The following is a 17,543-nucleotide window of genomic DNA, read 5'->3' as shown; positions in this document are numbered from 1 at the left end:
GAATGACAGTTCTAAAACAGTTTGAGTCTGCGAAAGAATATTATACAGTCTTTTGGGGTTTTATAAACAGATCCCATTTACAGCTGGTTCATATGGTGTCTGTGTAAGTGGGTCTAAAATATGTCCCTCCAAGCTGAAGGCAAGCAATCTGAGTACCTTGAATCAAGGAGCCTAGATATAGTCTAGTTCAGCTTCTGTCTATTTTTCTAATTAATGTTTGTTTCTAAGAATAAGTTTACTGGACAATGAAGCCATGTATCAGATTAGTACAGTTCTCTGTAAGACTTGTTGCCTTACTGCTCATGGTGGTTTGTCAATCTGTAGTTAAACATAGCCTCAACCTGCAACAGTTTCTCTAGATTTCCTTCTCTGCCTACCCAAAAATATTTTTACAAGGAAGATCCAAATGTCCATCAAATGATCTGCCTCTCTGCAAATTCCTGCTTTTTCCTTAGTGTTCTTATTTTAAACCATGGTGGATGGGATTGTCAAAACCTCTTGGTCTACCTCTGCTTCTGTTTAAATAAGCCCAAGTTTTACTCTTGGTCTTAGCGAGAGATGGGCCAAGGCTAAAATCCCGTTCTGAAGCAGTGAGTAGACCCGGGATGCCTCCAGTCAGATCCTGCTGTGGAGCTCCTGCAGCTCGGATCCCACAAAGCCACGAGGCGAGGTCTGAGGTTCCCTGTCCAAGGAGGAGATGAAGGTTTGAACCCAAGCGTTGGGTTTGTCTCCCTGCCGTGGGGTGTTAAGGTGTGATGGGCACGACAAAAGGGATTGGCACTTAGTCAATAGCCTTTCCTAAGCATGAGTCAGGCTTGCAGGAGAGGAAAATGTTTTCACTTGTTGAATGAAAACATGTATCTGGCTCCCAAGCGAGATAAACACGTTCCAGTGGCTGTTTTACTACACATCCATGGCTGTATGAAGAGATATCCTGGAAACAGCAACGCTCTGGCAACGTGGAGTAGACTCTGCAAGTCAGGAAGAGAACTGTTGTCTTGCTTTGTACAAACACCTCATCAAATCCAACCTGTTGTTCCAGAGGCAGATGTTATCTGTTAAGTTAGTTCAGTGAGATTGTCAGCCACTGCTGCTATATAAGCTGGTGTTTCTCCTGAGCCACAGGAAGCGTAGTTCTTCTCTTTGTAACTGGATGTCATAATCAATCTTTGATCGTATATATGCTGATACAGTCTAATCTTGCAGTACTCCCCTCACCCTCCTAAGACAAAGCAAAATGTGTATCCTCAGTCTGTAACCTGATGGAAACGCTCCCTGTGACTAACCGTTGAGACACGTTGCTGAAAGGGGAGCAGCTTTTAATGCTTTGTCTTTCCCTTTTTTTTTTTATCTTTTAAACGAGGTCCTTTGAGTGCTTTGCCACCAGCAGAAGCCCAGGCTGGCTTTAAGCAAAAAAGGACAAGCCCCGCGGTGCTCAGATCTTATCTCACCTGTCCTATTTGCATTGAAGGCTGGACAAAAGGCAGCAATTTCATAAAGCCAGGCAGCTGCAGCCACCGTGGCTCTTGTGAAAGAATGAGGAAGCTGCTGGGCTCAGCGAAGGCGGCTGTGTTCCCCTTTCCTGCTGATGTACCAGACCTACCTGCAGGAGCAAATGCTGCTTTCCTGGCCAGCCCATCAGTTGGATTCATCGGAGGAATTCAAGGTAATTCCTTTTAAAACTTCGGGGGGGATGAAATCTCGGGGAAGGCGTCTCCGTTGCTGGAGCCCTCGTGATAGCTGGGAAGGCAGCACTGGGTACAGGTGTCCTACTCTGTTTTGTAGCAATTAATGACATGCAGGATTAAGTTTTGGAGGGTTTTTCCCTATTCATCAAGATTTGGAGGGCATTTGCCTGCCCAGACATCTAATTTGCAGCTCTTTACCTCATCTGTAGCACCTCAAGCACTCGATTCCCATGTGGGATTCTTTTTTTCCACTCTCAACCCTAATATTTCAAAACAGTGATAAACAGACCCTGCAAGTATTTGAAAATACGAGTACAGAGTGCTTGGGTTTCTGAGTGGGAGGATATACACTACTCTTTGCTGGATCCACATGAGTGCTCACCTCAAATCCTTCAGTCACAAGGGGGAGAACAAAGAGCCTTGAGCACGTGTTGCCTCAAGCACCTGTTTGGTTTGAAATTAAGGATCAGAGTGACTTGAGACACCAGGCATGTCCCCATGTGTGCCACCAGCTGATGACGCAGGGTGCTTCCAGCTATGGTCAGAAACTCCATCTTGAGAAACCCAGAAGGGAGCAGAGAGTTTGGGGGGCCTTAGGCATTATTTTCATCAAGAAATGAGTCTGCCTTAAAATTTCTTGGCGAATCGGTGGCTGGTTGGGGCAGATGCACGTCGGGAATGGCCTCTGCTCCTCCTGGCTCGTGCGGTGTCACCTGTGCAAAGAGCAGAGGGGTGGCAAGAGCCAAGGGCTGTCTTTGACCAGCTGCTCACGGACACATGTGAGATACCTGTTCCCGGGGAACATACTAGTGCCATTTTCTCTCTGAGCTCATTGCTGTGTGTGTATATGAGGGCTTTGGGGTCTTTTTAATTCATTCAGCGAGCGGAGCAGTCTGCCACTGGAAGTTTTTTTTCCCCCTTTCCCCCTCCCATCTGCCGGCTGAGCTGCTCGTGGGATGTTCCCTAGCCTATGTCAGCATGAAAAGCAGCAAAAACCTAACCACGAAACTGTTTCAGCTCATTAGAACTGACGTGGGTGCGGGAAGCAGACGAGCGTTTCAGTTGACAGGACAGAAGAGCCACAACCTCTTCGCCTGGCACAGCTGGAGCCGGGGACAGACAGATGTGCAGTGCCCAGCCCTGCTCGGTGCAGCGATGCCGTGCGAGACGGCCCCCTGCCCCCAAGAATTTCTTCTCTTAAGTGGCAGAGATGCACGGCGAGGAGAGGTGACAGTGACAGATGCAGGAAGCAAAACCAGGGTCTCTTTGCTCCCTGGCGAGAGGCCTAATCGCTGCACTCAGCTGCTGCTGCTATTTGTAAAACGTCTCGAGATGCTGGGGTGGAGGGCATTACCGATACGGAAGGAGCCCGCCAATGCTAATGGAGGAGGCTGTTAGCGGGGTGGACTTGCGGTCAACTGCAGCTTGGAAAATGGCCTCGAGGGGAAATGTGCTCAGCGTGCATTTGTGAGCTGTGCTTCTAGTTTGGGTTTTCATTCGGCTCCTGGAGCGGAGCTGGGTCACTCACCCTTGCTCGTAGGAGCTGTAGGGAGCTGGGTTGGATCGGGCAGACCAGGCTGGGCAAGCTGCTTCCTTCCCATCCTGCCCGGGCTCCTGTACTCCCGACTCGAGTTAAACATCTCAACACATCGTACTTCTGTGCCGCAAACTCCTCGTTTGCTTTACCCATCGCCCTGCAACCAGCCCTCCCGTGGCAGGCAGCAATCTCACTGTGCCGAAGTATCCTCTGAGGACTTTATTGATTTTTTTTTTTTGATTTTTTTTTTTTACTGTCGCTTTTAGACCACATTTTCACCCAGCCTTCTCATCCAAAATACCCTAGCTGCATGTTTTCCTTTGGTTCTCAGCCGTCGCCCTGTGAAAGGCGGCGGAGGCGGATTCGGAGAGGACGGAGGCAGGTTGCTGGCGGGGGTTTCTGCTAACGGGACCGTGCGAAAGGCGAGAGCGGTCCGTGCTCCTGCGTGGCTGTACGGTGAGCTGGGCACTTTGCAACCTGCCGGAGCTGGGATGAGGCAGAGAGGGAACACTGCTCTTAAAAATACCCGGTAGGTGGGCTGGGGGGGGGTAAACGGGTAACTCCTTGAGTGCTTCCAGGCAGCGCCGCACTGGCTGCAGCGTGGCAGCAATTTAGCTGGATGCGGGCAGGATCGGTGCCAGGCATGTCCCGCTCTGCGCAGCATCAGCCCATGAGGGCCAAGAGAAACAATGCAGCCCTTCCTAGAAATGCGATCTGGAGCTTAAAAGATGGACCTAATTGAAAAAATATATTGAGGTTGTACCAGGGGATAAAAGGGGAAAGCTGGGCCGAGATTAACCTGGAGTTCAGCGAGCCGAGGAGCGCGGCAGTCGTGGCCAGGTCCCTAAGCCAATTCCCCGCCACGGCCTCCCAGCCGCCCGCTGAATCCATGCCTGGCAGGGAGGTGGTTTGCTCTGGATGCAGGTCTGGCAGGAGAGCCCGGCACGCTCTGGTTTTGTGCTTCAGGTACGTGCGCTTCCCGCTTCGCTTCCTCCCCCCCACAGCAGCAGCTCCCAGCTGGCCAGTGAGGGCCGCTGCCACAGCCCGGTGGATTTTCTTCGGGGGTGTTTTCTGCCTGCACAGTTCGTGCCGGTTGTTCTGTCGGTCCTGCCAAGAGCCCGTGCTTGGGGAATGCTGGAGCTGCTCCAGTTTCCCTGGAGCCTGCACCTTCAGCTGCTTCCTTGTGACATCCTCCTCCCTTCCCGTGCCTGGCATCCCATCCAGGTACCACTCGCCCATCTGGGATGGCTGCGAGCCTCCCCTGGCGTGGGGCTCCGGGAGGGAGTTTCTTTTCCCCTCCTAGCACCTACTGCCTTGTTGCCATCTCCAGCTTCAGCAAAGTCCCATGCGATATCCCCTTCTAGGACAATATCTGAGCCAGGCTGGGACCAGCCCTTTCCCCTGCTTGGGCCAGAAGAGACCCAGGGCAGAAGTGGGGAGCAAGCGGCCTCGTCGCTGTGTTAGCACAGAGCCAGGGTGACATGTCACCTGCGTTAGCAGACCCTGGGACTGGGTGACCCAGAAAGCTGCTTCCCCTCCCTCTTTTCTTAAACAAGCCCAGCTGGTGTTTGCAGGAGCAGCTCCTTCAAAGGGAGCCAGCAGAGCAGCTCCACGGTGGGCTCTCCAGCCAAAGCTTTTCTTGTGGCCGGCGTTTGCAAAACACCCCTCTCCCTGTGGTTCCTCTGGCGTCTGGGAAGCCGTGAGCTCACCCTGCCTTTCCCCTTCCAGTGAAGTTAGGAGGCTGCCCTCCGTCCTCACCCCCTCGTCTGTGCTTCAGCCCCCTCCACCCTCCTCTGCGCCAGGGCAGGATGGGGCAGGTGGATTGGGCAGCCTGGAGCCCAGGGGGAGGAGCAGCCCAGCTGCCAGAACTGGAAACCAGTCACCCACCAGATCAGAGGGACCACCCAGGGTGGTTGCCTGGGCTGGAGAGACAAGTCTTCACCCGAGGAGGTCAGCCAGCTCCATACTGACCCACCGAGGAAGCTTTATGAGCACATCTTCTTCCTCCCCCTGGTTTGCTGGGTCTTGGTGGGGTTTGGCCAGTTGCCCTGATGTCACAGCCCCGGCCCTGCCACGGGCACCAGGAGCTCCTGGGAGGGACCTGGAGCAGAGCAAGACTGCATGAGGGTCTCGTGGTGCCTGTGGAAAGGGGATGTCTGGCCTGTGGGGCAGCTCTCATGCTCAGGACTCGGATCTGCCTAATGCCAGTCACCCGGGGGCTTTCTCCAGTGGTGAACAGGGCTCCACACCAGAGGGGCTTTGGGCTGTCCCCAGCGTGGCTAACCCCCACCCCATGAACTTGCCCAAGGGTGTCTTTGCTTCCCAGGCCGTGGGGAGGAGAGGAAGGGGTGTGTGGTGCTGTGTTTGTGCCTATCGGGTGTCGCCACGCCAGCTGGAGCAGCGCTGCAGCCCGCAGAGCTAACCACAGTTATTTTAGCAGGCTGATATTTATGTTTGCCTCCCTGCTGCAGCGAGCCATCGCTTTCGGTCGCTCACGGTTTTAGCAACAACTGCTGCTCCAGGCCAGGCTAATTCCAGCCCTCCTGGGTTTGGGGCTGTTTGTTCTTACTCAACAGCAGCAAACAGGTAGTTTTGGAGAGAGGCATCAAAATAACTAATGTGGAGAGGGGATTGCTGCTGCTCAGACTGGATTTGTGCTGCTGGGGAGGGGTCCCTGGCCCCGGGGATGCACTGAGGTTGGGGTGGAATCTGGAAAGAGGTGGCTTAATAGGCTCTGGCTCAGATCTTGTCCTTTTAGCTCTTGGATTTTGCAGCTGAACAGGCAAAAAAAAAAAAAAAAAAAAGCCACAAACCAGTTAATTTGTTTTTCTGGGTCAAAACTGGAGCCACGGGTTGCAAACGTCTCTGCCCTGGCCTCTGTGTCCAGCACCAGTGCCTGCAGCTGGGGCTGCAGCCTTTTCCCCGTGCCATCTGCTCAGCTCTTGAGCTTGAAGCTGTGCAGTAACTCAGTTATTGGATAAATCAGAGGAGCCAGATTGGGAAGGAAATCAGCCCTTTCCATATCTGTGATTTTCACCAAACACAGCAGCACCAGGCCAGCAGAAACTGGAGCAAAACCACCCGTTTCCCCTCCCTGCTCGCCTTTATGCCTGTCCCAGCAGGGCTTGATCTCATGCGTGGGGCTCTGATCTCGCCGGAGACCTCCCAAGCTCCTGGGATCAGTTTGCTCCAATCTCCAGGCGAAGTTCAAAGCTTTCCCTTCGTTCCTGCCTGCAGCCACGGGGTATTTAATGTGCGGCTGGCATTCCCCACACGCAGGCGCCCTGGATGTGAACCACTGCTTTTCAGCTCTGTCTGAAAAGGAGCCGTCTCGGGGCCTCGCCTCTTAATTGCGGAGGAGGTGAACATGAAAAAGCCTCTGGCTGCTTTTAATGCAGGCAAAGGCAGCCGCTCCGGAGGCAGAGCCTTCACCCGGGCATCCTCGCAGTGGGCTGGTACCCAAACCAGAGCTCTCATCCTGGGGATGGTGAGAAACCCTCTGCCTAGTGCTGTTCCCGCTGCCTGGCTGGTTTTCAGGCTGGCAGGTCAGACAGGAGGGGGGAAAAGACCCTTTCTGGAAGCTGGTGAAGGGGGAAAAGACCCTTTTTGGAAGCTGGTGATGGTCCTCCCAGAGGCTGGGAGCATCGCTGCTTTCTAGACATTAGAACCTCAGGGATGCTGATGGGTCCTGCCAGAGCTGGTTGTCGGACCCTCATACCAAACCACTACTTGCCTTTCTAGGCACTTGGTAGCCCCTCTGACTGCTTGTAGGGGTGCTCAGTGGTCCAGGGGCTTCAGCTGCAGGCGAGGGGCACTCCTGCTCCTCTCTGTCTCAGCACCGGGCTGGATTGTGCAGTGGGGTGAGAGTAAAGCTGCATTTCCTCCTCACCCAAGGGCTTTGCTGGGCTTGGATGGGGCTGGAGGGGGGGATGAATGGGAGGAGCCGGGACTCCGCTAACCTGATTAACCAGGTTAGTAACCATCCTTGCAAAAATCCAAGCCATCTCGCTGCAACCTCCTCCCGCCCTCCCAGGGCACAGCTGGTCCTGAGTGGGAACCCTCCCACCTAGCCTCACGCCCCAGCTCCCCTCCTGCATCCGAGAGCAGCCAGGCACGGTGGGGAGGTGGGATGCAACAGCGGGCATCGTGCCTCCGGGACCGGGTAAGTGTCACCCCCTTGGAGCACCACGGGCTGGTTTCAGCCTCACTCCCCCTCCCTGGCGCACCCCCAGTGTCCCCCCTCCGCCCGGGCGACGCGGCCACTGCTCTAGTGACACTTGCCATGAGTGTCTGGGGGTTTTTGGAGCATGAACTCATCAGGGATGCAAATGCTTCTTGGCCTGGTGCCAGCACAGGAGAGAAGTCGAAGCCCGAGCACCAACCACCAGAAATCCTGATGAAATGCTGTCGGGGAGGGGGAAAATTTCTCTACCCAAGCATCTGTCCTGGTGTCGCAAGCAAGTGGTGCTGGTGTTTGCCTTCGGCGGGGATACAGGGCTAAAAGCCAGCGATGGTGGGGAGGGGGCTGCTGTGTCCTGCGAGGGCTTGGCTGTGGGGGTCTGGTCCCAGAGGAGACACCCCCCCCACCCCGCTATACCATGGGGCTGGATCTCCCCGACCCAACCCTCCTCCAGCCCCATGGGGCTGGGCTGGCTGGTGGTGTGAGCCACCAGCAGGTGCCAAAAATCAGAAAACTCGCCTCAAAACAGGTTTCTTGATATTTAATCAGCTACCACAATAGTTGCAAAGTGGGGGTGCCAGAGGGGGGCTCAACTCCCAGCCCCGATCTGGCTCCTCGGCCACGGGGGTGTCACAGCTCAGGGTGTCTGTGGGGAGCTGATAAAAAATGCAGAATTAAAACCAGCAATGGTAAGTTCCCGCTTCCCCTTGTGGGCTGCTGCCAGCCCACCTCAGGGCTGCTTGGAAAGGTGAAGTAAAGCCTTGGTGGAGGTCAGGCAGGGGAAGTGGAGGGTTTTCTTGGCTCTCTGCACGCCCTGGGTCTTGGAAGAGCCAAAATGAGTCACTAACCCTCATCCCAATAAGCCTTTCCCAGCAGCTGTGGGCAGGAGGGATGCAGATTTCCCAGTAAAGTGATTTTTGCCCAGAATCATTTTCAGCTGATTAAAAAAGTGATGTCCCACCATGGCAATCATCCACCTGCAAGCTCCCAGGGCATCGGGGATGCCCAAACGGAGCAGGACCATGTGCTCCCCGGCAGCACATCCCCAACTGCCACTGGCCGCTCGGCTCAGCCCCAAGGGAGGCAGCCCCGGGTGCAACGCTGCAGCCGAGCATCCCTTTATTTCCTGCATGTGGGCTCGGGGTTTTCTCTGCAAACACCCGTTGCCTTCACAAATAACAACCTCATTCCTTCCTCTCGTGACCTTCTCACCTGCAAACGTTTGCAGCGCTGACCCCGGGAGCAGAGAAATCGGGATGAGACCCCCCCCAGCCGGCAACAGGCTCCTTCTTTGCCCTCCCAAAAAGTTCCTCCCGAAACTCAGCGGCCGAGATTGAGTCACTAAAACGCCGTGACATCACAAGCGGTTTTTGTTACTGAGCAGCCGTGCTTCCTGTTATGCCCAGGAGCCTATAGATAAATACATACGCACGCATAGGTGCGTGCCTTTAGGGAGCAATCGAGTTCACTCTCCTTCCTCCCAGCATCACTTCCCGCAACCCTCGCCTCTCTTTTTGCAGCGCCAGCGGCCAGGACTGGCGGTGGGGCTGGAGAGCTGGGTCCTGCTAAGAGGATGAAAACATGGGCCTCAAGTTATCCTGCCTGAAAGGTAGGTTTGGGTGGGTGTTGGGGTCTCTCCTGCTCCGTGAAGGCATCAGGGGGATGGTTGGGCATGGAGGAGCTTTAGGTGTTTCTGCTGTGGGCAGGATTGGTGTGGGCTGGCATCCTGGTGGCATTTAAGGAAGTCTCACTGGTCAGCTGTTGCTCATGCATTGTCCTGGAGCTGCTTTCGCCATCCCCTACCCCAGCCCTATAAAAATATAAAGGGTCTGGTCGGTCCTGCACTTTCTCCTGCATCCTGGAGGATCTTTGGGCTGATGGCATCCCTCAAGAAATCAGGTTGGGGTTTCCTTAGAGGTGGGAAAGAGCCAGCACGGATGAGATGCTTGGAGCCAGCCCAGAGACCGGGAGCTGGGGTACCCCAGCTCTGGGCTGACCCCGAGCATCCTTTATCCTTCACTGCTCTGCTCCCCCCAGACTATTCCAACCCAGGAGCTTTCGATCCTGCTGCTTTCTCCCAAACTTTAATTTTTGTAACGGAGTTCGGCTGAGCGATGTCTGCAGGGAGAGGAAAGCAGGAGCTTTTAACGCTCCTGGCCTCGCTGCTCCGGGTGAGCAGGGTGAAGGCTGGATATCGCGTCTCCCATTAGCTCTGTGTCCCACCGCTGACCCCTGAGCGGCTCATATTAATCGTCCTTGGGGTCATTAGGGATGGAGCTAACGAGCATCCCTCTCTAAGATGCAGAGCTGCTTCTTCCCTGGCTTTTCCCAAGCCCAAACCCTACGTGAGATGCTGGCTGTGATGGGCATGGCTGGGAATGCGTCTCCCGATGTGCCCCCCTCCCATGTCAGGGATGCTGTGGGTGGGGCTGGGGGATTTGGGGGTCCCACAGACCCTCCCAGCCCAACCTAGGGACATGGGGTGACCAGAGAGGGGAAACTGAGGCAGGCAGCGAGTCCCCATCCTGCCTTGCATCTTCCCCAAAGCTGGGGCAAAGCTCCGAAATACACCCCCCACCCCCCCCCCCAAACCTCTCCAACGAGCTTGGAGTCTGCAATAAAATAAAAGACACCCCCCGCCCCTTTTCCAGCTCCCTTATGTAAGGCAGTGCTTTATCCTTAATTAAAAAGAGATTAAAAATATCAGTGTCTGTCCCCTCCGGGCATTTTCCTGCTTGGGAAGAGCTGAAACCTCCCTGGCTGCTGCCTGCGCCACGCGGGGCTTTTCTCCTGATTAAAAAAGCAGATTAAAGCGATCTGCTCCCCGGGGAGGCTGGGGGAGGAGGGGGGGCTGCGGTATCCGCCTCTATCAGACACCCCAAAATCCAGGATGGGGAGGAGGTGCGAGGCTGCACCTGGCTGCTGGGAGTGGCTGTGGATTCTCTAGTGGCTTGTAAGGGGTTGAGCTGGACATGGATGAGGGCGGGGAGGTGGGGGATGCTACAGCCCCATGCCTGATCTTCTCCTTCCCCCCCCCCATCCCCCTTGGTCCCCCCCATTTCTGCAGGCTTGAAGACGTGCGTGAGTAGTGGGAACGGCAGCGACAGGACCCCGGCGGCATCCCCGGGCGAGAAGCACCTGCACGTGCCCTCCATCATTGTCACACCACCCACACCCACGGGGACCGCGCTGTCCCGCGAGGCCCGGCGGGTGGGGGGATCACCACCGTGCAGTCAGTGCTGAGCGTGGGGACGGTGGTGGGGTGGGGGGACACCGGCACGGCAGGATCTGTCCCTGCTCCGCTGGGATGGAGCCACAACCACCGGGATACGAATTGGCCAGATCCAGCACCCCCAGGGACACGCAGGGCACCCACCACACCCGTGGGTTTGGACACCGGTGACTGTTTTTTCTCTCTTTTCCTAAAAGAACCGGGGAGGGGGTGGCACCGTGTGCCTCCTCCCTGGTGAATAAATCCCCTGGGGCTCCGCACTCCCCCGGTTTGGCACCCGCCGCCTCCCTCGGGTTGTGTCGGTGGAGCAGCGGGGTGGGCTGTGCCCCCAAAATCACCTTTATCACCACTACCCCAAAGCTGACCTCGTGCCAGTGGGTGGCCAGAAGTGGGGTACATCCCCCAGCCCCCATTTCTTCGTCAAGATCGAAGAAGCCGGTTGCAAACAGCACCGGAAAAATGAACTCGGCGTCGCCTGCAACCCGCCCTCGTGGCCCCGCCGGATCGGGCGCCATCCCGGGGAGGGAGCCGGGGGCGATGCTTCCCGGGGAGCGGCGGCACCAGGAGCCGTTGGGAGAGGCGGGAGTGTGAAAGCAGATGGAAATTTAATTTTTTAATGACAGCAGCAGATGGCAAAAGACACGCAAGTGGAGTCGCAGCACGGTGGAGCCATTTATAGAGCGCCCGGCAGAGCTGCGGCACGTGCCGGCGGCACCGCGGGGGCTGCTCGGTTAACGGGTGGGGGGGCCGGTGGGACCCTCCTCCTGCAGCCCCCCGGTGGGGGGGTGGTTGTGGGGGTCCCCAAGGCTTGGCCCCCCGCCTCAGCCAAGGGGCACCCCTGGGGCTATCCTCACCCCAAGGGTCGGGGTTGCTCCCATGGGTGCCCCTGGGGAGGGGGACTGGGGAGAGCTGGTGTTGTTTGAGGACTTTCTGTTTCCATGGTTTTCTGTTTCTACCGTAAGGTGGGCTGCAGCCTCCCCCAGAGCTGTGGGTGCCAGCGGGTTCGGCCACTCGGCTGGGCTGGATGTGGGTGGGTGGAGGGATGGAGGGAGGTAAGGAGGGATGAGGGAAGGACAATGTAGTGCATGGACAGACGGCAGAAGAAGGGCTGGTTGCTGCATGGGTGGGTGGGTGGTTGAAGACGGGGATGAATGGATGAAGGCAGGAAGGTGTGGATGGGGGTATGGGTGGGTGGGTGCATAGGTGGATGGATATATGGAGGGGTGGGTGGATGGATGAAGGGGTGAATGGATGGATGGAGTGGGTGGGTGGGTGGAGGCATGGATGGAGTGGATGGATGGATGGAGGCATGGGTGGAGGCATGGATGGATGGGTGGGTGGGTGGGTGGGTGGAGGCATGGGTGGAGGCATGGATGGACTGGATGGCTGGGTGGGTGGGTAGATGGGTGAGTGCATGTGTGGAGGCATGGATGGGTTGCTGGATGGGTGGATGAAGGCATGGATGGAGTGGGTGGACGGATGGATGGATGAATGGGTGGGTGGGTGGGTGGACGGGCTGTTGGATGGAGAGAAGGGACTGATGGGTGACGGCAGATGCCGGAGCATGGCTGGCTGCCCAGGGACAACTGGACGGACAGACAGACAGACAGACGGCTGCCGCTGGTCTGTGCATGGGAGAGAGGGTGCACAGGCAGGGGTGGGGCGGCCGGACAGCGCCGGGGTCCCGCGGGCTGAGGGCAGGCCCCGGAGAGCCCCCCACCCGCGGCCGCGGCGGCCCCACGCGTACCCCCGCGGGGCGCTGCCCCTCCCGGCCGCCAGGAGGCGCCAGCGGCGGACACATGCGCAGAGGGGGAGGGCGGGGCCTCCCTGTGCCCCGCGGCGCCCCGGCAACAAGTGCCGAGCGCTGATTGGTCGAGCGGCCCTCCGAGGAGCCTCGGGATTGGTCCCTCTGCGACCGACCCAGACCGCCCCCCGCAGGGCCCGGCCGCTGGGCCGGAGCCGGAGCGCGGCGCGACTAGGACAGCCAATCAGAAAGGGGTGCGCCATGGTAACCAATGGCCGGCCGGCGCCTCCCGTGGAAAACCAATCAGCGTGCTCCGAGCGGCGCCAGACCCCGCCCCCACGCGGAGACCGCGAAAACGCGCCCGGCGGAGGGAAGCGGGGCCCTGTGGGCGGGGCCTCTCCGCCGCGCAGCCAATAGGGAGGGTGGGCGCGTGGCGGGCCCGGGCCCGGTCCCGGTTCTGGTTCCGGTTCCGGTTCGGTTTCGGTGCCGGCTCGGGGCCCTCTCGGGCCCTCTTGTGCCCTCTTGTCGCTGCCGCCATGGAGCCGGCCGAGGCGGAGTTCCTGGCTGAGAAGGAGCTGGTGACGATCGTCCCCAACTTCAGCCTCGACCGGATCCACCTCATCGGGGTCGGCGGGGCCGGGGGGTGGGGACAGGGCCTGGGGCGGGGGGTGGCTTGGGGACGGGCTGGAGGGCAGGGCCTGGGGGTCAGGGGCTGGGGGGTTTGGGGGACGGAGCCTGGTGAGATTGAGGACAGGGGCTGGGGGGGTTTACAGGCCTGGGGGGGATTAGGTCTGGGGGATTGAGGGGCAGGAGATGGGGAGATGGGGGGACAGGGGCTGAGGGGGTTGGGGACGGGAGTGGGGCTGGGGGTGTGGGGAGGGAGCTGGAGGGATTGGGGGTCTGGTGTGGTGAGGATGGAGGGATGAAGGGATTGGGAGGCAGGGGCAGAGGTGGGGAGGGGGTTGGGGGAGGAGGCAGGGCAGCCCCCCAGGAGGTTTGGGAGGGGGCAGTGCTGTCCCCCACATCTTTGGTGCTTTTGCAGTGAGCAGCGCAGCCCCTGGCACCCAAGCCATGGCTGAGGGTGGCGGGGGGTGACTGGCTGCCCTGGGTGCTGAGCCCCCAGCTCTAGCAGTGGGTGCCAGGGTCTGCAGTGGTGGCGGTGCGAGCTGTGCTCTGCTGCTGCGTGTCTCTGAAGGCGCCTCGACCTGAGCCTGGGGGGCTGCGTTTCCAGGATAGATGTAATTTCTGCATGTAACTTCTGTGAAACGCTTTGAAAGAGAAAATGTACCGGAAATGTTAGTTATTGCTTCTCAAGGGAGAGGAGGAAAAGCCTGAGAGCAAGAATTATGGGAAGTGAGAAGAGCAAATTCAGATGCTGTTTGACTCAGGCTTTTCAAACCCCCCCTGGAAACTCATAGTCCCTAGAGATGGCCGAGGCCAAATTAGCAGACAAGTTCTGTGGTGCCTGAGCCCTCACTGCTGCCTTACTCTTATCTTCAATTTGTCTTCCAGGGAGATCTAGGTCCTTTCAATCCTGGCTTGCCAGTGGAAGTGCCTGTCTGGTTGGCCATTAACCTGAAGCAGAGGCAGAAGTGTCGGCTGATTCCTCCGGAATGGATGGATTTTGGTAAGGGTGGTGGCTTCGGCCCTGGGCTTCAGTCGGTGCAGCAGAAACACAGACTTAAAAAAAATCTCTGGTTTTCACCATTAGTGGGAAGCTTAATTCAGCAAACACCAAGTAACTCAGAGAGAATGATCTAATGTTCCACCACTGGAATTCTTTATATTTACAGGAGACGTAATCTTCCCAGTTAAGTCAGGCATTTAACTTCTGTTCCTCTGGTGAGGAGGAAGAACAAGGGTGAGATTGAATCCCCCACCCTGACACTCCTCTTCAGCAGTGGTCGCTGCTCTTTCTGAGCAGCACTTGCATCTCTCACAAGGCTTGTTCAGAAAGAGCTTTGGGGACCTTGGATGACCCTCTGTGAAGAGGGGGACCTTGGAGAGCACATATGTCTGTTAATCACTGGTTCATTCACTCCATTAAATCATTTTCCTTGAGGGCATTGGAAATTGTCTCACCCTCTAAAAAGGGAGAATCGTCGCACCCTCCCTTTTGTCATCTCAAGGGAAACTGAGAAAGAGAAGTAAACATTAATGGAGCTGCAGTAAGAGGGAGGCCTGCACCAAGCATCCCCACGTTATTCATTCAAGGGCACAAACGCTAGTTAGCACAAGTGCTTTGTGGGTGAAGGGACCGTCTCCCAGCAGGTGATGGGTTTGGGGATCAAGCTGGTGTAGATCCACCCTCCCAGCATGTTGTGCTAAGCGTGGCCTCGGTGTCCCTGTCAGCACCCATGTGTCTGCATTACAGAAACCTTTTTCTGTCCACACATTGATTCAAGCTTGGACATAGAGTCGGTCCTATAGAAATAGCGCGTGGGTTTTCCTAGGGGGGGGTAAAAATATGCCTGGAGTGTCGAAGGCCTGGCAATGCCTGACCATTCCTGGTTGTATTTTAGAAAAACTGGAGGAAATCCGGGACCAGGAACGTAAAGAGGACACCTTCACTCCGATGCCTAGTCCCTATTATATGGAACTCACAAAGCTTCTGTTAAACTAGTAAGTAGGAAATGTATTGTAACAGTTTCCGCCCGAGTACATGCTTGCATAGACAATTTTTCAAGCTTTCGTTGGCAGCAACCCCAGAGGGCGGTGGGAAAGTGAGAGTTAATGGAGGTTTATTTCACAGCGTGCCAAGATCTCGTTGCAGCAGTTTTCTCATGGTAACTTTGCATTTCAGTAACTTGGGGATTGCTTGTTCTGTGGCCTGATAATTGGGGCTGTGCCGCTTTATTGAGCGGCAGCTAAGCGTAGAGGCCTTGAGGATCGGCAGCGCGTTCCATGGCTGCAATCTGTTCAGCAGCCTGAACCCTCCAGGCTTCTTCCTTGGCTCTCCTTCAGGAGGAAAGCTCCTCTTTCCTCAGCCTGAGAGGCAGGAGACCAGGGATATTCCGAGTCTGAACTCCTGCCTGCTGAGGCATTTCACTTGTAAAATGTGCTGGCTGGTATTTTTCTCAGCGCAGGCTCTTCTGACTTTAAGCCCTCAATTACGGCGGGGTGATCATTTAAGCACTGGCTTTTCCTCTGGAGATGACGCTCTTGGCGTGCGGCTCCTTCCCTCACGCTAGAATAACCCTGACAGCTCTGTCCGTGTGAATTGATCTGATCTCTCGAGGTCCTTATGGCAGCGCTGAATTGCCTTAATGGGAGGATGTGGCACAACTCGTACAGTCCTTTCAACTTAATACTCTCTGATAAAGCCATGAGAGCACAGAGCCGGGGCTCTAATCACAGCCGAGTCCTTTCAATTCCCTGGCTGCCTGTGACTTTGGCCGGGTTATTGGCCCTTCGTGTACCTCGTACCAGCTGGGCAATTAAAGAGCAGAAGGATTCTAGTGAGAACCAGATGCTGCATCAGAGCTGAGCATTCCTGGGTAAATAAACTATCCCAGAAATCCCAGCAGCAGAAGTACCAGGCTGGATTTTAATGTTGAGTTGCAGGTTTTTTCTCTGTAGCAAACTGTTCTGCTCATGCCTCAGAGGGCTGAAGAGCTGCCAGCATTACTTACACCGGTGACATAACGTACGAGTCCCTCGTCAGCCCGTTCTGCTCTTCTCTCTCCTCCTCTAGTGCCTCAGACAACATCCCCAAAGCTGATGAGATTCGGACGCTGGTGAAGGAGACCTGGGACACGCGGATAGCCAAGCTGCGGCTGTCTGCGGACAGCTTCGTCAGGCAGCAGGAAGCTCACGCCAAGGTGCGGCGGGGACGCGCGGGGTGAGGTTTGCCAGCTCTGTGCTGGGAGGATTCCAGATGCCGTGCGATTGTGTGGGCTTGTGACTGATGAGAGCTGCTCGTGAAAAATGCTGGTTGGGGCATGTTTTTCCTGGGTTGTGGCTACGTCAGTTGGGAACTAAAGCCATATGCTGAAACCTCGCTTTACGGGCTGGTTTGCAGCTCCCCGTGCCTGGTGGAAATGGTGCTCTCGGTGCTCGTGTGCTGCAGGGCCGGGCCCTTGGGGTGTCACCGAAGGGAAAGCGTGGGCTGCAGAGCTGCTCTCTGCATTCCTTGTCCTCTGCTGTGACAGGGCTCTTTCCCCAGATTCTGTTATTTTCTCTTTTAGCTGGATAACTTAACCCTGATGGAGATCAACACGACTGGGACTTTCCTTACTCAAGCTTTAGATCACATGTACAAGCTCCGGACTAATCTCCAGCCTAGCGAGAGCACCCACTCGCAGGATTTCTGAGGTACAGGCCAGGCCAGCCCTCAAAACCTCCCAGGAGAGGGCAGTGGAAGGGAGCAGGCTCTGCTCCTCGTCCTGGCCAGCCTCCACCTCCCTCCACCGATTTCCCAAAGCCACCCAAGCTGCACCAAGGCAGGGAAGAGAGCAGGCAGCCTCAGGGCCAGGTGAGCAGCGCTCCAGAGCTGCAGTGGTTCCCAGGAGCATCCCTGCACGGTCCCTTTTTGCAGCCGTGGGCCTCTCTCTTGGGTTCAGAGCTCTGCTGGGTGCAGGTGGTGGCTTGCCAGTGCGAGGTTGCTGTCGAGTGATGTCAGGCAGATCTCTCCGCCCTGGAGAGTGTGGGTGTACTTCATAGAGGGAACTTCTGAGGGCAGCACAGGCCACACACTGGCTTGAAAAGCAATAAATTTCTAGGCGGTGCTTCGCCATGAATTTTCTCAGAGGCTTGAAAAAGGGGGAAGATGTGCCGGCAGTGAGAGGTGTCTGCTGCTCTGCTGGGGAGATCAGCTGGGAAGCAGATCCATCTGCTCTTTGGAGAAGGACAAAAGAAAATGGTTTTCCCTCTCCAAAGCCAGGCTGTAATATCATGTGTCTAGCTTTTTTTAAAAAAAAATCTGAGACTGTGTGTATAAAAAAATAAATTAAAAAAAATAATTGCAGCTGAGTGAGCAGCATCAAATTAGTCCCTGGGTTCTGTCGCACGCTGTGCATCAAGCATACGTGGGTTAAACAATGCTTGGAAAAACCCACAGCTCTCCTCCTTTGGCTCCAACCCCCTTCCCCTGCGGCAGCCCGACAGGCAAGGGCAGGATCCTCGCCGGCGTCGGGCTGCTGTGCTGATGGCAGATGTAATTA

General features: G+C 56.4%; 1 protein-coding gene across 1 annotated transcript; it reads left to right on the top strand.

Moving 5' to 3' along the window:
• Positions 1–12,713: 12,713 nt before the first annotated feature.
• Positions 12,714–17,367, top strand: GINS2 (GINS complex subunit 2). Its single transcript, XM_074839349.1, has 5 exons — positions 12,714–13,007; positions 13,894–14,008; positions 14,904–15,003; positions 16,076–16,202; positions 16,569–17,367. Exons 1-5 carry the CDS (start codon positions 12,918–12,920, stop codon positions 16,692–16,694), a joined length of 558 nt encoding a protein of 185 aa, XP_074695450.1. The 5' UTR covers positions 12,714–12,917; the 3' UTR covers positions 16,695–17,367.
• Positions 17,368–17,543: the final 176 nt, after the last annotated feature.

Source organism: Strix aluco, chromosome 14 (genome assembly GCF_031877795.1).
Source record: "Strix aluco isolate bStrAlu1 chromosome 14, bStrAlu1.hap1, whole genome shotgun sequence".
Lineage (NCBI taxonomy): Eukaryota > Metazoa > Chordata > Aves > Strigiformes > Strigidae > Strix > Strix aluco.
The sequence above is the reverse complement of the archived record's forward strand: the minus strand, read 5'-3'. Positions and strand labels throughout refer to the sequence as shown.